Here is a 20,839-nt window from a genome sequence, read left to right on the forward strand (position 1 = left end):
CACACCTGATAACCCAACTCAAGGGAGGTGGGAAATGTGGGGTTTGTTTCCTTGTCAGTTTTTGTGTGTTTTTTATCTATCTGAGGAAGACAGGACCAATAGTCCAGGAATCTATTGCAATAAAGGGAGGCTGTCTAAAGTTGCAGGGTAGCCACAAATGGCAGGTTTCTGTTATGATAATGTCTCGTGAAAATAGCAGCAGGCAAATTGTGCAAACTATTTGCCGTCTGCTATTAAAAAAACCTGTGTAGCAAAAATATGGGGAGGAAATACACAAAATTATTAATGCTGATTATCTCTATGGTGAATTGTGGGTAATATTTTTTGTTTAAAAACTTTTATATAAGGATACTATATTTCCTTATAAATTATAAAAGATGAGAGCTTACCAGTTAAGAAAGAAGATTAACATAATTGCTGCCTTGCTAGATGGATGAAATTCTATTAAAAGGCCTGAGCAGATTTATGTAACTACCTGGGATTAAAATATAAAGCAATCCATCAATCAATAAGTTAGTCAACCAATCTCCCTCCCCAAAAAGTCTTGAGCAGATTTAATATTCTCTCTTTGTTAAACAGGTGAATATTGAATCAACGAAAAAGCAAACAGTAAAGAGAAAACTACCCTCACCCAAGCTGAGGTCGAAATCTATTTCCTTTGGCTCTGCCCTCAGTGGTTGCAGTAGGTGATGGTCATATTAAAGAGACATAACACCTTGAATAAGGAGAGCCTCAGATGTCATTTACCCCAACTTCATAGCATTCATCTTGATTTAAAGTTTTAAAAAATATATGTATTTTTGAACAATCAGGTATATTTTTCTATTTGTTTAATATTTGTCTTCCCCAGTAGACACAAGAGCAGGGCCTGTATATCTCCAGTGCCTGCTATACCGTAGACACAGAGTTGGTGCTTACAAAATGCATGTGATGCAGGTTGGTTGATGGTTAAATCACAAGGGAAGGGACCACAGCTAATTATCTCTAGACTAACTGCAAATACTTTCACCACTACCAGTTGATTAGCCCTCACTAGATGGTTGTAGCTGCATGGAATGTCATTCAGCTGCTCTTCATGCTCACTGGGATACAGAAGATTCCAAAACTCTCTTTGGCTCATCAGCTTCCTTGCTCCTTGAAGACCTTTTTTCACTCCTACCCTTTGATGGACATAAGAAACAATGAGGGTCCTGCTCTTTTTTCTATGCCCTACTTTGGAAAGAGTGCACAGTTCTTCTGCCCTCAGGCTCATCTGCCCATTTTGGATTTCTGTTCTTACCCTCCTCTCTTGACCCGGCCTAGAAGACATGAACTGTTTTTAAGGGCTCAGCAATACCCAGCTTTCTTGCTTTCCCTTTATCAGGTCCAGAGCATCTTTCTCACCTGGAGGTAGGGAAAGTACTCGGCGACTAGCCAGGTGTTCTTCCATACCTTTACTCCAGCCTTGGTCTCTCCTTTGGAATAAAAAAAACCCAGGAATTTGGGCAGCTCTGGTGGCCCAGCGGTTTAGCGCTACCTTCAGCCCAGGGCCTGATCCTGGAGACCTGGGATTGAGTCCCATGTCGGGCTCCCTGCATGGAGCCTACTTCTCCCTCTGCCTGTATCTCTGCCCCCCCCCCACCCCCGCCGTGTCTCTCATGAATAAATAAATAAAATTTTTTTTAAAAAGCCAGGAATTTGACTTATTCTATGTAGTTTGTGAGATGTCCTCTTTTTCCTGAGGCAGCATATGCTGCTGCTTCAATGAGGGGCACCTGAAAGAATAAGAGGAAATTTGGGGAAAAAGAAACCCTGCTTAACATCTCAGAAATATAATTTGTCTCATTTATATGATGAGTGGTTGAATTTGAAGGGAATGAAGTTAGTGATAGTTAACCCAGGTTTCCAGAATCACTCTCCAAAGTTTATCAGTTTGCTGCTGATTCTAGGAAGAAAGAAGCATGCCACTTGGGAAGAAGAACAGAAAGTTTGCAGATTGAGTGAGTCTGCAGGGATGCCTGTTTGTTGGTGGTGGTTTTCTTTTTGTTTTGTTTTGTTTTGTTTTGTTTTGTTGCTTCTGTCATAAAGTTTCTCCCAAACAGTTGAGATTCTGATAAAATAAATATCTGTCATGTTATTTAAGAGTGGGCGACAGGCTGAGAATCACCAAGCAGGTGACAAGGTGTCCTTGATTTGGTAAGGTTCCATGCTGTCTTCAGCTGATACTGATCTCATATTAAGTGATATGCAGTGAGAGTTTCCTCTGTCAGTTCAGTGACACGATTTTAGGTAAGGAAAGTAGAAGGTCTCTGCGTCAGCTAGAGATGATTATAGTAGATATCACCTGTCTTAATAGCCCTACCTTCCTCTGCTAAGCTGTGGGCAAATGAGATTTTATGCTTTATCATCAGGCTTCCAGACAGGACTCAGGTAACTATGTAAAATCTCATGTTCTGTTACACACTAGTTGATGTTTATGAGGAAAAATAAGTATATTTAAGCTTTTTATAACATTTGTTCCTTCACAGCAAGAGAATATTACACGTTTGTGTAAGGCTTTCTATTGTCATGCTTAACCACTGTGACTTTTACAACTGCATGTTAGCTGGCACAGTAAATTACTGGAGAAGCACTATGAAGATGTCACTGAGCTTTGCCTGCTGTGTGCTAATCTTCAGAAGTTACAGAAAAACATAGCCGCAGATGTCATTTCAAGCTCCTTTTACTACACTAACAGTCTGAGATGCCACTCTTAATAACATGAGGTCACTTTTAACTAAATTCTTGCTGTAACGGTCTTCTTAGAGAAAATGTTACCAAGCCAGCATTTCTGTAGAATACACTTCATGGCAAGGTGTTGATTACCTAACAAAACCAATGTGAAAACCCCATTAGGGGAAGGGAACCAAATGTTCCAACTTTCTAAATTGCAGTCCTAGTTAAAGACTCCTGTAAATGGCAGAGCAGGGCCTGTAAGGCTCCTGGTGCAGGACCATCCTTCCTAATACAGCCAGTGCCTGCTGTGGTTGTCTTGAGGGGGTGGATGAGTTCATAATGGAAATACCATGAAGAACATTTAAAATGAATAAAGTGTTATAAGAACTCAAGTTTTAGGAAAACTGATTTCCCAGTAACAGCTCTCTTGAAATAGAAGGTTCTCCGTATGAGATCTTGGAGAATGGAAGCTTAACACCAAGCACTTATTGATCAAGAAAAAGAGCCAAATGTCATCCAACACTTGATATGAATCAGGTAAAATAAGGACACTTTCTAAGTTTTCCTACATAGTGTCTCAGCTTCTAGGACAGATGGTCTAACGTAGAATTTTTATGAAATGTTTGCCCCTGAGGAATGGAATGGGCAAAAACTACAAAATACAGGGCTTACTGTAGTATCTAAGCTTCGAGGCCCTGAGTCTGAACAGACGAAAAGACTCTATCTCTGGTATTGCCTTAGGAAATTTCTTCCCACAATGAGACAAGTAAGGAGAAGTCTTACTTGAATCAATGAAAAGTTCATAGTATGATTATGTTTTTAAGAATGATAGGAGCTCTCCTATCCAATGTGATTGGGGCTGGTACTTGGGTAAACAGAATAAACAAATTTTAAATCAAATGACATAATGGAAACATTTATATCAACTTAAAACATATCATTGTACATTTTTTTCCAATTTTTTGATGCACAACCAACATCTGTTTTCTGCTTAGAGGTCCCTTCATCTTTTTTGCATAAACTGCATTCATAATATGTTGTTTTCCGGGTAAACCTTGTTTAAAATGGAATGAAAATTCAGCAGTCTGAATTCAGAATACTCAAATTTTACTTTTTTTAAAAAAAGATTTTATTTGCTTATTTACGAGAGACACAGAGAGAGAGCAAGAGAGGCAGAGACACAGGCAGAGGGAAAAGCAGGCTCCATGCAGGGAGCCTGATGTGGGACTCGATCCCAGGACTCCAGGATCATGCCCTGGGCCGAAAGCAGGTGCTAAACTCACTGAGCCACTCAGAGATCCCAAGTTTTACATTTTTTAAACCACCTATTTGGCACTATCTTGTCAATCACTTATTATCAGCATTCTTTTTTTTTTTTTGTAACTTGTCACTATCAAGTTGTTTGGCAAGCACTTAACTTAGTTTTCCTCACCAAGATAACACTCATACTTGTCCTTCATCAGTTTGTCATATCTAAATCACAAATTTACAGTAACAAGCACAACTGGCATAATCAAGTTCAGGAATAAGCACAATGACTCGTGTAAGCTCATACCTTGCCTGGAAGGGCAGAGGTTAATGGATGTACCAGAGAGCACATACTAGTCACAGGCATTCGCTATGGCAAAGGTACCATCAGCATCTGTTAGAAAGAACCAGAGAGCTCTGGTTAATCTATGAGTTGGTTGAAGGACCTTCAATTAAGACTGTTTCTACTATAAATACATTTCATTAACATGCATGGGTTGTAACTCTTAAAGAACATCTTTGCAAAATGTTTTCTAGTATGGGTTCTGCAGAACTTGCCTTAATGAATAGCTAACATTCACTTATAATCAGCAGAATCTGTCTGCACACATAATTGGTGCTCTAAAGTGCTTTTCCCCAGCAATCTAGTTTACAGTGGTAATATAATTGGTTTGTTCATCAGACTATTTTTTCCTCAGATGGGAAGAAATAGTGTTTTGGTCCACTCCTCATTGAGTTATCACAGTTTTAAAATTAATAATTTGGAGATTTAATGAGTTCTTTTTCCATTTATACATGCTTGAGATCCTAAATACCTCTCTATCAGTGTTTATAGATTTTTTTCCTTCTCCTAAATACCGATAGCAATAAAGTATGCTATATATGCTATATAAAGTATGCTCAGTGGTTTAGTGCTGCCTTCAGCCCAGAGCCTGATCCTGGAGACCTGGGATCGAGTCCCACATCAGGCTCCCTGCATGGAGCCTGCTTCTCCCTCTGCCTGTGTCTCTGCCTCTGTGTGTGTGTGTGTGTGTGTGTGTGTCTCATGAATAAATAAATAAAATCTTTAAAATAAAAAAGGAAATAGATAATGTCCCTATTGATTTTAAGTTGAGACATGTGAAAAATTTTAGAGTTGAGAGAGAGAAGTGTGTATACACACACACACACACACACACAGAGAGAGAGAGAGAGAGAGAGAGAGAAGGATATAGGTAAAGAGAGAAAGACATAGAGTTGACAGATTTATAAATATATATATATATATATATGCAGAGACAGAGAGAGACAAAAAACAGAGATAGATATCAAGGTAGGAATAGAGAGAAGTAAAAAAGGAGAGGAAAAAAGATAAGGTGAGAAATAAAACAGACAGAGACAGATGGAAGCAGAGACACTATGTGGAAGAAAAAGAGAAACCAAGACATCTACAGAGACAGAGGAGGAACCACCTCAGCAATGTTGCTCAAAATGAGCTCAGTCTTTGCCCTGTTTGACCAAGTCTGTAGAGCTACAGGTGTGTCAGTAACCAGGATCGGCAAACAGGCCCAGGAGACAGTGTCAGAACAGACAATACCAGACCTATGAGTAAGTCATAGCCTGGAGAGTAATTAGGTGGCCCCAAACCACTTACTTGTACATAGCTGTTATGTTTAAACTTTAAATGTATTTAAATTTTTGTTTTTTGTTTTTTGGGTTTGGTGGGTTTTTTTTGTTTTGTTTTGTTTTTTGTTTCTTGTTTTTTTTTTTTTTGGCTGCAGAAAGGTACTGAAGGAAATCTCTGTTGGAGAACTTAATCCGAATGAGACTGTGCAGGCCAATGTGGAGGCCCAGCTCCTTTCCAAGCTGGACCATCCAGCTATTGTCAAGTTCTACACCAGTTTTGTGGAGCGAGATAATTTCTGCATTATTACAGAGTACTGCGAGGTAAGACTCTCCTCTTTTGGAATTCTTGGTAAAAATCTGTTTCAAAGTATATAGTAGCCTGCAAAGAGATACCTCATAAGTTCAGTGATTGAATCACAAGTTGGGGAGCTAGGTTAAATAGGTGATTGGGATTAAGGATGTTTTGTGATGAGCACCAGGTGATGTATGGAAGTGTTGAATCACTATATTATACACCAATATTACACTATATATTAACTGGAATTTAAAGAAAAACTTAAAAAAAAAAACCCCTCCACTAGCTGAACTATAAAAACGTGGGTTATGGTGTCTTGTAGCTAAGAATGACAATCTCTAGGTAATTGATGAACTCCTTTTTTTTTTCCTAAGAGTTTATTTATTTATTCATGACACAGAGAGAGAGAGAGAGAGAGAGGCAGAGACACAGGGAGAGAGAAGCAGGCTCCCTGCAAGGAGCCTGATGCAGGACTTGATCCCAAGACCCTGGGGTTACAACCTGAGCCAAAAGCAGACACTCAACTGCTGAGCCATCCAGGTGCCCTGACAAACTCACTTATAATAAAGGAGTAGTTGCTGCAGAGAAATGCTGCTTGGGGGAATAATTTGGGGGGAGAGTCACCTGAACCTTCTACAATGGTCCAGTGCTTAGATGGACATTTAAATGCTGTAACAGAGCCCTGGACAGAGCAGAGGTCCATCTTTTGTGCTTTGAGTTCTTGGCCTATACCTATTTTCCCCAGTGGAAATTTGGAAATGGAAATATGGCTCATTTTCCTCATGGAAATCTTTCTTCGTATTTATCAAACTGTGATTTATGGCTTCCTGTATTTGCAATTTTCCTGCCACTCCATGTTCTCTGCAAATAATAGCTATGCATTTTACTGAGCCCCAACTGAGTAGGAAGCTGCTTGGGAAGGTACCAGAGAGGGAAACAGATAAGGAGCAGCTGTATTATGAATCTGTATGCTTGTTCCTGAGAGGGTAGGAAGAGGGGAGTTTTAAGGGCTGACTCGGAGAATACATGAAGATGACCTTGCTCAAAAAAGTAACTTCCAGAACATTCTGGGAGCTAATCTTAACTAAATGTACTTTGAGGGAATTTGGTGCTTATTCATACTTTAGAGTGAGTTTAGTCAGTTCATTACCTGGATGTTGTGGGGGCCTGAAAGAAAGGATGCTGGAAAGAGGGAAGATGCTCCTTAGAATGGAAGACAGGCCCGTTTGGGTCAGAAACTTTGGACGACCAGAAAGTGTTGTGTGTTTGAGACACAAAAAAGGAGAGGCAGGAGGAGAATTTAAATAACCACGTATGGCTACTAGCTACTATATTGAACAGGTCTTGGTGATAAGCTAGAACTTTCTTTTCTTGCCTTATTTTTAAAATTTTTAAATTTTAATATAATTTTAATGTACCAGAGAAGTTGTAAGAATAACACAGTGAACCATTAGTCCATATTTGCCAACTGTTAACAATTTTCCCACATTTGCTTTATCATTCTATATATTCATTGATCTATCTATATTTTTTCCTGAACCATTTGAGAGGGAGTTGCAGACAGGATGGCTCTTTGTTCTAAATACTACTGTATTTTTTAAGGCTGAGGACATTGTCTTCCATAACCATGGTACAATGATCAAAATCAGGAAATGAACCTTGTAACAATGTTGGTATGTAATCCAATGCTTGTCAAAATGTGATTGTAGGCCAGCTGCATCACTATTACTTGGGCATTCCACCCCAGCCATACTGAATCAGAAATTCTGGAGGTGGGGTTCAGCAATCTCTGTTTTGTCAAGTCCACTAGGCAAGTCCAAAACACATCTAAGTTTGAGAATCACCCATCTAATCCACATCCATCTTCAAATATAGCCCACTTGCCCTATTTATATCTTTAGAAAGGACATTTCTGTATCTTTTTTCTCATGCAGGATCCAGTCCAGAATCATTTGTGTTAATTTTTGAATTCTAGTGGTTTCCAAGGGCTGAGCTACTGTCTCAGGAGGGGCGTTGCCATGGTGATGACCACAGGCAGGCCCTTGGGAACCGCTGTAGGGCTTCCAGGGCTCCACACTGCTGCTGAGCTGTCAGGCTGTCACTTCCCCAACTCCCAAGGAATGACGTGGCGGATTGCTGGTTCTTGTTGTTAACAGAGATATTTCTCATCTTCAGACCTAAATTGGTTCTTAACTTGCACAAGCCTGGCATTATCATCTTTTTATTGAGGTAAAATAATATTGAAAATAGCAGATGGCCAAACTTGCACCTCATAGGAAAATGCCATCACCATTGAAATAGTTGGTCTTTTTATCTCCAAGTTTGCTCTTTTGTAATTTATTTTGGGGCCTTGCAAGATTGAAATATATAAATGCGTTCATGAGGCTGCTACATCCATCACTCAACCCTTTGGGCACATCACATCAGATTATGAGTATGAAAAGCAACCAACTGAACTCTCACAACTTCTTGTCAAGATTGAACCAAATCTTTGATGGAAACTAGTTCCCAAACTACCAAAGTGGGAGAGTATTTAAAATATTGGTGTCCTTTTCTTCCTCACTCCCACCACCCAGGGCTAAATGGAACTGCTTCCTCTTTCTTGTCGGTCCTGCAGTTTCACACCTCTTCATCTGTACTTGGATCATTTCCTTTCAGAATGCCCTCCTTCAAATCCTGTTCATTCTCCCAAGTCCAGAAGAAATGCCTCCTTTACAGACTCCCATAATTGCCTGGCTGGAAATCTCTCCCCATCTGGCCCCTCTGACCTCCATCCTATAGCATTTTATTTCTCCTGGCACTCTACCTATTATACATAGTATAAACTATCTCAGACTTTCCACAAGGGATTTATCTTTTTCTGATTCATTTTTGTATTATATCATGGACCCATGTAGTGAGCCAGAAAGAAATTAGCACTCAGAAATTCATTTATTTTTTTTCCTGACGAAGTCTTTATCACTTACTTCCAGCTGCCTCCCACCTCATTTCTGTCAAACCCTAATGGTAAGAAATAAAATATTGGCTCATTCTACCTGTTATATATGTCAAAAGCATTTTGGCCTACTTTATTTTGCTGGCTCACCTAACAGTGTACTGCCCTGGAGACCTAAGAGATACTACCTGAAAGTTTTCCCTTTGGACAAGGATAAGACATCCCCAGAAACTTGAGCATTAACTTTATAGATGCAGGAGAGGATACATGAGATCACATATCTTCAGTAGAGAGAGAACATATAATTATCCACCAAAAGCAGGAAAGTTATGTTGACATAACTAAGCAAAAATTTATCATTATACAGTAGTGCTCAACTTTGGCTGTACATTAGAGTCACCAGAATATTTTAAAAATCATAAGAGCTGAGGCCCATCTCCAAAAAGTCTGATTTAATTGATCTGGATTTTTATCTAGACATTAGAATATTTTTTAAGATTTTATTTATTCATGAGAGACATGGAGAGAGAGGCAGAGATAGGCAGAGGGAGAAACAAGTTCCCTTCAGGAAGCCTGACGCAGGACTTGATCCTAGGACCCTGGGATCACAACATGAGCCAAAGGCAGATGATCAACCACTGAGCCACCCAGACACCCCTCTAGACGTTAGAAGTTTTGAATGCTTTCCAAGTGATTTGAATGTGTAGCCAGGGCTTCGAATTGCAGACAAAGGGGAATGGTTAGTGTAGAAACAGAAAAATGGGGTCATAAAGGAAAACTTCGTCAGTGTTTATGGGACACTGAACAAAGATGAGGCCCAGACCTGAGAACTGGGAAGTATGGTTGATAGTGGGTTAGATTTTACGCTTAGGCATCTCGCTTGGTACTATTCTTCATGAAAATTACCTGGCCTGTTTTCCTTGCTCCATGTACAACTTCTGATTACAGTTCAGCTCTCTACATATGCTTCTTCTTTTTTTTTTTTTTTTAAGATTTTATTTATTTATTCATGAGAGACACAGACAGAGAGGCAGAGACCCAGAGGGAGAAGCAGACTCCTCACAGGGAGCCTTATGCGGGACTTGATCCCCAGCCCTGGGATCACCACCTGAGCCAAAGGCAGATGCTCAACCACTGAACCACCCAGGTGTCCCTATATATGCCTCTTCTAACAGGAAAAAAGCCTGCTGGCTAAACTGACAAGGGCTCCCTGTCATCTTGGCAGTTGTTCTTCCTGCATAGGAGTAAATTGACATCCTGGATTATTTATTGGTTCCTTAAGAATTCAAGTTCACAAAGGCAATAGTAATCAAAGGTCCTTCTGAAAGCCATTACTGATCTCCAGCTCTGTGTCAGACACAGTTCTAGACAGTAGGGGCAACAGGGATAATGTGATAATATTTCTTTAATGAACATATATGGTAGAATAAATGAACCATTTTATCAATGGCAAAAATACAAGAGGGATGTGGTAAGGGCCTAGGGAATGAGGTGGTGAAAGTGCTGTGAAAGTTAAAAGTAAAGAGAAATGACTTTGGACTGCAGGAACCATGGAGGAGCTGGCATTGCATTTGAATTTGAAACATGGGAAGGATTTGGTCAAGGGAGATGGGGCAAGGACATTTCAGTTAAAGGGAATAATGTGATAAAAAGCTCAGAAGTAGAGAAAAATGGACCATGATTTAAGAACTTAATACTTCATCTTTAATTTTAATATATTTGCAGTTAAACACATTTCCTAGTGTTAACAACTTCTATAACCCCTGTGCAATATCAAAACCAGAATATTAATATTTTACCAGTTTCCTTCCCAGTGTCTTTGTTCCAGGACCCAATCTAGGATCCTGCAATGCATTTAGTTGTCGTATCTCCTTAGTCCCTTTGGAAAGTTTCCCTCTTCCAGCCTTGTTTTTACTATCTTGATACTTCTGATGTGCACTGGTAAGTTATTTTGTAGAAGGCCTCTCAGTTTGGATTTGTCTGATGTTTTCTCATGATTAGGTTGAGGTTATAAATTCTGGGCAAGACTATCACAGAAGTGATGTGGTGTCCTTCTCAGTACATCATATTAAGAGGGGACATGATGATAGTACATGATAGGACATGATGATCTTATTAATGGTGATGTTAACTTTGATTATTTAATTGAAGTTGTGTCTGCTGGATTTCTCCACTGTAAAATTACTATTTCCTTTTTTTGCAATGGATAAGTACCTTGGAAAAGCTATTTTGAGACTATGCTAATAATGCTGTTTTTCCTCAAACTTTCACACACTGATTTTAGCATCTTCAGTGAAGGTTGTTGCCTGGAGCTCTTTTCACTCTGTTTCCTAATGGTGATTATGTATTTCCCTCATTCTTTCTATATTCACTAATTGGGATTCTCTTATAAGGAAAAACTGTTCTACTTTTCCTTTTCCACTTACGTATTTATTCAGTTATTTATATCAGCATAAACTCATGAATATTTATTTTGTTCCATGGGTTATAACCCAATACTGTCATTATTTTGTTCCGACTCTTCCAGCTTTAGCTGTTGGCGCTCCTTCATATTGGCTCCTATATCTTTTTAACATGCCCTCATCCTTTCTCAAGGAGAAGTAGATTCTTATATATTATTCTGTTTTATAGATAAGGAAATAGGACCCCAGAGAGGTGGAGTGATTTTCCTAGCAATCACATGGCTGGAATATTGAATTTTGTCCAGGGTGGAACCAGGACCAGGGGTATTAGGAAATACCTTTTTTCTTTTTACTTGGATTGCTCTAATTCCTTCCTTAATATTTAATAGAGTCAATTAAATAGTCTTGGTTCCTACCTCCCCAAGCATGTAATTATCTACCTCTATACGGACATGAATTAAAAGAGATTGACAGTTTTATTGCTCATACCAACAGTGTTAAGCAAACATGTTTCAAATCGTGGCCCAGAACACAAATTTCTGTATACCTGTTTTAGTCAAGCCTATGTGAATTATAGGAAGATATAAAAAATATAAAATGGAAACTTTCAGTTATAAGATGAACAAATTCTGGGAATTTAGAACATAGTTCTGGGAATAGTGACATAATTAACAATACATACTATCCACCTGAAATTTGACGATAAAGTAGATTTCAAGTGCTCTCACCACCAAAAACAAAAAAACAAAAAAACAAAAAACAAAAAACAAACAAACAAAACCAAAGTATTTGAAGTATTCGGTGTGTCAGTTAACTTGAATGTGGTGATCACCTCACAATTCACATGTACCCGTGCATTTCCTTTTCTTGGCTTATTCTCACTTATATTCTGTATCTTTATCTCCGGTTATATGACATACATGAACACAGAAATGCATGTATATCAGTTTGTACACACATGGATATTTTAATGTGATGATGATGTTGTTAAGTGTTTTATTTCTCTCACTGAGAGACGAAGTAGGATTTGAAATAGTGGAGAGTGTGTGGACTTTGTCGTCACACTGACTTCTGTTCGAATCTTTGTCCATTTCCTTGAGCAAGTTATCTCTCTGATCCCTTTCCTGATGTTAAGATAGTGCAACAACACTTCTTTTGTTAGGTTTTATAGGGATTTGAAGTAATGAATATTGAAAAAATGGCTATCAGAGCCTAGCACCTAGTAGACTGTCAATAGTGGAAGTTGTTATGATAATAGTGGCTACTCCCATCTCCCCCTTTCCAGTTGTTTTCTAGAAGCCAAGCTAATTTATAACTCTAATTCTGACTTGTAGCTATGAGTATGATTCATGCCGGAAGGAAGAAACATTCAAATTCTTAAACACTAATGGGTCTGATAGCAATTTTCAAGCAAGTCCTTGCCAAGGATCAGTCTGTACTGTAAAAAAGAAAATTTGAAATTTTCTCTTACGTTTCTTATTTATGTAAAACTGCCTAAATAAACCAGGTAAGTAGGATGAGTTTTGTAATCCTGAACCTCTAGCAGTACACTCTTGCAAGTTAATTTGGCAATGACATATCCTATAAAGCTACTGCTTATTGTCCTGAAGCTCTGTCTGGGACCATCACCATCCAGATTGTTCTTTTATGGTTGAGGGAGACTCCTGGGATATTGATTATTGTGACGTTGATTAGTGACCATCTGTCTTAGTCCATTTAGGCTGCTATAACAATATGCCATGGACTGGGCAGTTTATAAACAACAGAAGTTTGTTTCTCATGGTCTGAAGGCTAGAAGTCTGAGATCAAGATTCTAGCAGACTCAGTGTCTGGTAAAGTCCAGATTCCTGGTCCATAGATGGTTGGTCATCTTCTTGCTGTGCTTTCACATGGTAGTAGGGGTGAAGGAGTTCTCTGGGGTCCCTTTCATAAAGACATTAATTTTATTCATGAGCCTCCACCCTTATGACCTAATCATTTTCCAGTGTACCCCCCCCCCATACTCTTATACTGGAAGTTAAGATTTCTACATAGGTACTTTGGGGGGACACAGACATTCAGTCTATAGCACCATCTTTCCCAGTGCTCCAGGTATCCACACATCCGGGCTGTCTTTAGTGGCTTGCTTTGCTGGGATTTCTCTGATTGAAGGAGCTAAACATTACCTATAGAGAGGTAGGTCCCATCAGAGTTCTCTGTTTCTGGGTAGCTCCATCCTGGAGTAGGTAGGTCTTCCAGAATTTGCTCTGCACCAGTCCTATGGATCTAGACTTTATCCAATTAGGGAAGACTATAAATCATGTGACTGCCTCATGATTTTGTATACTTGAACTGATCTGCTTATGATTTTTAAGTACCAAAATTAAAGTAATTTGATTTGTTATATTTACTTTCTTCGTTTAAACCATGAAATATTTTAACCTTTTAACAACTAAGTTAAAAAAGTAAGGCTACTTATTTTTACTTAAAATTGTTAATGTAAAAACTGAAAAGCAAAACTAGTCTTATTTTTTAAAAAATTTGTATTAAATGCACTAATATAAAGGAATTCATAAACCCAGTAGAACTTACAGCATGTGGGGTTTGCCTTTAGCTGACATATGACTTTATATAAATACAAGTATTCAAAAATAGAATCAGAATAATCCACTTCAAATACTTTATTTTAAAAACAACCCAGTGATTTATAGATTAAAGCATCTCATGTCACTTCTTCTTCTTCTTCTTCTTTTTTTTTTTTTTTTGAGATTTTGTCTATTCATTCATGAAAGACAAACAGAAGCAGAGGCAGAGGCATAGGGAGAAGCAGGCTCCCTGTGGGGAGCCCAATGCGGGACTCGATCCCAGGACTCTGGGATCATGCCCTGAGCCAAAGGCAGATGCTCAACCACTGAGCCACGCAGGAGTCCTTCATGTCACTTCTTAGGATAAAAATAAGTTCTATCATTTTATTCTTATTCATGTACATTTGCCTCAACAAGAAAAACAGTCTAAAAGAATTTGGAAAAAGAAATTAGCAGCTAAACTCAGGAATGCTTATTGATATTATCAGACATAAACATCATACATGATACTACATGCCATTCTCTAGTACCTATTTAGAAAGTGAATTTTCTTATTTTGCTTTAAGAGCATAGTGTGGCCTCCAATTCCCCCATTTTTATGTACTCCATTACAGCGAACTTCCAAAAGTCTAAGGAAATGTCTTCAGGTTCTACGATGACAGATGAACTCCTTACCTGCCCCCTCCACCTCCATTTATTGATGCTCTCTTTAGTAATGCCACCGGCTTTTATAGATATCATAAAACAATGATATCTTTATCTTATTCAACCCTGAGTGTCCCAAATACATCTTTTGCCTTTGGAATTTTTCAAACTATTGGATCAAATGTTTCCATTGATAGGTGAAATATTAAATATATGGCCCATTTGTGTTATTATCTGGCAGCATTTTCTTAAAGTGTGGTCCATGGACTACCTGTCCCACAGTCACTTAGAATGCTTATTTAAAAATACAGATTTTGACAGCCATGGCAGTACATTGAGCTCCACAGAACAGTCAGGCAAGTGAGAGCCAGATGGGCATTGGGTGACTCTGTGCCTCACTGAGGAGCATAATTAAACATGGGCAAAAGAGATCCGAAGAAGTTGAGAGGCAAAATGTCATCATATGGATTCTTTATGCAAATTTGCAGAGAGGAGCATGAGATGAAGCACCCAGAAACTTCAGTCAGCTTCCCAGAGTTTTCTAAGAAGCACTCAGAGAGGTGGAAGACCATGTCTGCTAAAAAGGAAGGAAAATTTGAAAACAGGGCAAAGATGAACAATGCCTGTTATGAAAGAGAAATGAAAACTTACAGGGGAAACAAAAAAAGTTCAAGGATCCCAGTGTACCCAAGAAGCCTCCTTCGGCCTTTTTCCTATTTTGTTCTGAGTTATTGCCCCCAAATCAAAGGAGAACATCCTGGCCTGTCCATGGGTGACATTTCAAAGAAACTGTGAGAAATGTGAAATAACACTGCTGTAGATGACAAACCACCTCATGAAATGAAGGCTGCTTAGCTGGAGAAAAAGTTATGAAAAGGAGATTGGTGGATATACAGCACTCAAGGAAAGCCTGATGTGGCAAAAAGGGAGTCATCAAGACCAGAAGAAGCAAGAAAAAAAAAGGAAGATAAGGAAGAGCAAAAGGAGGAGGAGGAAGATAAAGAAGATGATGAATGAGTTAGTGCTAGTGAAGTTTTTTTTTTTCCTTCTCAACTAGCATGTAGCACCCTCCCCCATCATAAACAACTCACTCATTTTAGAGAAAAAAATTGAAATGTAAGACTGTGTAAGATTTGTTTTTCAACTGTACAAAGTCTTTTTTTTTTTGTATAGTTAATACACTCCTGAATGTCTCTTTTAACAGCCCTGTCCTGGTGGTCTTCTCTGTGGGCACTAACCTTTGCCTGGTACAGTGTGGCAGTGGTACACTGGCATGGAAATTTAAAGCAGGTTTTTGTTGGTGTACAGCACAAATGAGTTTTTTTTTTTTTTCACAAATGAGTTTTATATGGAGATGTAGTTTTTTCTTTTTCTTTTCTTTTCTTTCTTTCTTTTTTTTTTTTTTAAGTAATCTCTACCTCTAATCTCTAAGTAATGGGGCTTGAACTCACAACCTGAGGTCCAGAGTTGCATCGTGTATCGGCTGAGCCAGTTGGGTGCTCCCAGGATTGATAGTTTTTTTCATCCTCAGTTGTCTCTGATGCAGCCTCTATGTAATAATTGCTGTTCTGTTAAGTAAATACTCCTCTGTAATTGCAAAAAAAAAAAAAAGTTGCAGCTGTTTTGTTGAGATTCTGAATATTTCTAAGTAAATACAATTTGTTTTATTAAAAAAAATTAAAAATACAGATTCCATTGTCCTCTCTAGACTTACTGAATCAGAGTCTCGTTGATGTAGTACAGGAATATGCCTTTTAAACAAGCAAAAGGGTTGATTCTGATGCCTGGTAACATTTGAGATCCACTGGAAGGATGTATTAGAAGCTTGTGGAAAGGTGACATAGAGTATAACAGAACAGCGTTTTAAGATGTCAACCAAGTGAATTAATAAGGGGCAGCTTTTTGATTTTAAAATGAAGTAGTACAGAACAATTTTTCAAGCTTCTCCCAGCTCTAAAATCCTGAGATTACTTTGTCCTTTGTGTATGCATATCTGAACATTGCAGTTTTGTTGTATTCAGGCTTCTGAGAATGCTCTACTTCAGCCTTTTCAACTGGTTGTTAGTACTTCTGTTGATGACTTAAAAAAAACTTTGATTAATTTTTTTTAATTAAATGCTTTTAGGATTTGTAACTTTTTAATGGAATCAAAGATGGAATTTAGACACTGTATTTGAGTTGTTCTTCATGTCTTCAAGGTCTTGGCATTTCAAAGTTAGTCGGATGGTGGCTAATTGGGAGACGGGAGGGAGGAGATGCCATTAACCTATCAAATGGTACATTTTGGGTTACAGATTTTCAGAACTTCAGAAGTTAACATCAAAGCTTTATTAGCAACTTTCAAGGGGTGATACTAGTGAAAGCCTTTTCTGTGAGCAGTATAGACTTAGGGCAACATTAATAAAGGTTTAAGTCAAAGCCAATACTCTTCACTAAAGTTTTTTTTTTTAACAATAAATGTCATCATTTAATATTTCTTAAAAGACAAAATTAAGAAAACAGTGCACCTACAGATATTGTAATAAGAATTTCTTAAACTGAGGTGTGACATTTTATCAAAACATTTAATTTTTACTTGGAAGATGGCTTAGAGAAAGAAATCATAAATGCTTTTTGAGACGCCTGGGTGGCTTAGCGGTTTGGCGCCTGCCTTCGGCCGAGGGCGTGATCCTGGAGACCTGGGATTGAGTCCCACATCAGGCTCCCTGCATGAGCCTGCTTCTCTCTCTCTGCCTCTCTGCCTATGTCTCAGCCTCTCTCTCTGTATCTTTAATTAATAAATAAATAAAATCTTTTTTAAAAATGCTTTTCATATTGTTGAGTTAAAATCAGGCTGCTTCATTAAAAATTGTATTTCTTTGTTATATAAAAACATAATTTGTTATAGTAATCTGTGAGTGACTTGATTACTAATTTGAATCCTAAGAAAATAATCTACAGAATATTTATTAAAGAACAAAGTAAATACAAAGCAAATGCTTTTTCTTAGAGATAAATGTACAAAATGAAAATTGTAGAGGCAGTAACTTGAGGAGGATGAGACCCTGCTCCCTGATTAATCTTTTGGCAGTCTGTCTTCTTGTCAACTAAACACATTGCTTGCTTAATATTAGGAACTGGTTCATTTCTCCTTATGGTTCTACTCAGAGAGCAAGAGGGAGTTTGTGTAATCTCCTTTTGACATTTCACTTTGAGGCCTACTATTGTAGGCCCTATTCTTTTTTTTCAATAGTCTATATGTATATATATTTATTTAGTCATGGGAAATTGCACACATATGTAATACCAATGTAGGAAACATAAGCAAGTTCTGTCACCACTTAGGAGAGAGCAGTAGGAGGTAATTGTCAGACTAACAGTAAATGTCACCCAGGGAGTAGGCTCCCATCATGGCAAGATAATTTACAGAGAAAAAACATAATTGTACTTACTCACAAAGTGACAATACTGAAGCTGATACAAATGTGTAAGATTCGTATTTCTATAACTTACTGGGGATAAATTCTTGAAAAGAATGCTATTTTAATACACAAATTTCTCCAAATTTTAGTGTTGTTTGAATTGAGGTAGACAGTTACATATGCAAAAGCTGTTTTCACAGGGACATCTGTACTTATGTATGACCTTTCTAAAGTAAGATGTTGGGTTGAAGCAGATATCTTCATTGATATTTCTATAAGGCAAGTTTTTCTTTTTTTCCTTTCCTTTCTTCTTCTTTCCTTCTCTCCTTGTTCCTTCCTTCCTTCCCTTCTTCTCTCTTTTTATCACTTCTCATCTAAAGCTATTTAGGAAAGACACAGAAATAAGTATGTAATTATCTTCCTGACAGTGGAGATATTTTATCACATTCAGAGAATCTAAATGGGATATTGAATGGATATCTTTTTTTTTAAGATTTTATTTATTTATTCATGAGATACACACACAGAGAGAGAGAGAGAGAGAGAGAGAGAGAGAGAGGCAGAGACACACACAGAGGGAGAAGCAGGCTCCATGCAGGGAGCCCGACATGGGACTTGATCCTGGGTCTCCAGAATCACGCCCTGGGCTGAAGGTGGTGCTAAACTGCTGAGCCACCCAGGCTGCCCATCTTTTTTGTTTTAAAATGTGTGTGTTTGTGTGTGTGTGTGTGTGTGTGTGTGAGAGAGAGAGAGAGAGAGAGAGAGAGAGAGAGAGAAATTTCCTCTTGCATAGAAGAAGAAGCCTGGATTGGAAAAATGTATATATTTACAGCTCACCTTTTATCTGATGGGCTTTCACATCTGCTTCACAGGATGTTGTCAAAAAATGTTTTGTGCAATTTATAGAAACACTATGATGGTATAGCTTGTATAATTCAACAGAACTTTGATAAACTCTAGGTTTAAAAGGAGGGGATTTGAAGGTAGGTTTGGAGAATGAGAAAAAAATGATAGTCTTTTTGACAAGTAGCCAAATATTTGATTCATTATGTTTTTGGATTCCAACAAGTTTTGATCAACTTGCCCCAGAAAATCCAGTAGGAAATTGGATGTGAGCTAGGGCGCAAATTGAAGGTTCGATATGCCATTTTTGACTTGTCGTGCCCATGTGGAAGGTGAGACGATGCAAGGCAAGTATTTGCTTATTGCACTGAAAGGAAATAAAAAATAAAAAATGCATTACAAATGAGCCAGTTGGGTGACCTAATATTGTTTGATTAGATGTAATTTCCCTTTGATTCTTTCACTGCCTATATATACTCTTTTGCATTTAGCAGTGAAAACTGTTAGGAAGTCTGTAAGTAGCTTAATGTTTGGCTCTTATGTTCCTTGAGGATTTGGTTTAGTACCTGTCTTCTTTCATGGAGCTGTGTGTTGTTGGCATATTCTAAAGACCAAAAATACTTGCATTTCACTTTTTCTTTAGAGGCACACTTCTGGAATTGTGTTAATTGTCCAGTGTTTTAAGGTAAAGGGGATTAAGTATAAGGCTTCTCTAAGAGAATTTAACGTTTTGCGTGTTCATTTCTATGGTGGTTGAAATCCATTAGTAGAAGCATAATCAGAAAAGGTTTTATGTCAGACTCTTCCAGGCAATTTTAGATGTTTGTCGTTGTGATCATGATTCATTTTTGGCACCAAGTATTATTCTTCCTATCACCAGTGAGTGGTAGGACAGACTGACTAAATGTTTTATTTATTTATTTATTTATTTATTTATTTATTTATTTATTTTTAATTTATTAGAGAGAGCGCAAGCAAGAGTGTGAGAAAATATATTTAAAATAAAGTAAATTTTATTTGTTTGAGAGAGAGTACAAACACTTAACCTTAACTGAGCCACCCAGGTGTCCCATGAGTAAATGTTTAAATCATGTGTTTGGACCCCACAGTTGTATTCCTGGGAATTTTACTGTAGTTAAATAGTCAAAAGGAGAGTTAAGTCATCCCAAGACACTTGTTAGTCTAGACATGCTAAACTGAAAAAGAATCAAAATTACAGCAACCAGTACCATATTTACAATGTAAGGACTAATAGAGTTTCACCAAAACATCATCACTTTATATTAAATTAATATCATTCATTTGGGGATGCCTGGGTGGCTCAGTGGTTAAGTGTCTGCCTTCAGCTTGGAGCGTGATCCTGGAGTCCTGGGATCAAGTCCCCCATCGGGCTCCCTGCATGGAGTCTGCTTCTACCTCTGCCTGTGTCTCGGCCTATCTCTCTGTGTCGCTCATGAATAAATAATAAAGTCTTTATTTAAAAAAATCATTCATTTGAATCTTACTGGCTTTATATTTTACTTTGTATGTATGTTAGGCTTCTATAGTTATATATAACTATATATATAGTTATATATAGTTATATGTATAGTTATATAAAACTCTTAGTATAAGGAAAGTCACTCCTAGTTTTATGTGAGTACATATAAATATGTGACCTTTAGAAGGATTTTTGTCCTTGAGCAATGTCAAATGGGCATTATCTGAAGTAGTAAAAACAGAGTGTATTCAGTAACTGGCAGTTAGGGAAAGAGCTGTACTATGTATTATGTGTAGAATGTTATAACATATGTTATATGTCAAAAAGAGCTCTTCCTGGTTGTGCACACATTCTGATAAGTGCATAGGTGACTGGAACATGAAAAGGGAGACTGGAGGGACACCTAGGTGGCTCTGTGGTTAAGTGTCTGCCTTCAGCTCAGGTCATGGTCCCAGCATCCTGGGATTGAGCCCCGCATCAAGCTCCCTGCTCAGCAGGGCACCTGCTTCTCCCTCTCCCTCTCCCTCTGCCTCTATCCCTGCTTGTGCTCTCTCTCTCTCTGTCAAATAAATAAATAAAATCTTAAAAATAAAGAAAAGAAGAGGGAGACTGGAAGAAGGGGGAAAACAGTGGCAGCCTGAGCAGAGTCAGGGAAGGGGAAATTACAAAAAGCAGGAAGGGGGTTGGTTCATGTGTATCAGGGCTTGCTAACTGTCATTAATTACAG

General features: G+C 38.1%; 1 protein-coding gene and 1 pseudogene across 11 annotated transcripts in view; both read left to right on the forward strand.

Moving 5' to 3' along the window:
• The window catches only part of NEK11 (NIMA related kinase 11), a 237,473-nt gene that overhangs the window by 35,107 nt on the left and 181,527 nt on the right, over positions 1 to 20,839 (forward strand). For 10 of the 11 annotated variants that reach the window (XM_041734124.1, XM_041734125.1, XM_041734130.1 and 7 more), the window contains one exon: positions 5,703 to 5,868. In XM_041734124.1, the coding sequence (XP_041590058.1) occupies positions 5,703 to 5,868 (166 nt within the window). The remainder of the gene's footprint in view (positions 1 to 5,702; positions 5,869 to 20,839) is intronic. The other variant, XM_041734134.1, reaches the window with a different exon arrangement.
• LOC121478803 lies at positions 14,806 to 15,439 on the forward strand (annotated as a pseudogene).

This window comes from Vulpes lagopus, chromosome 19, assembly GCF_018345385.1.
Source record: "Vulpes lagopus strain Blue_001 chromosome 19, ASM1834538v1, whole genome shotgun sequence".
NCBI classification, from domain to species: domain Eukaryota; kingdom Metazoa; phylum Chordata; class Mammalia; order Carnivora; family Canidae; genus Vulpes; species Vulpes lagopus.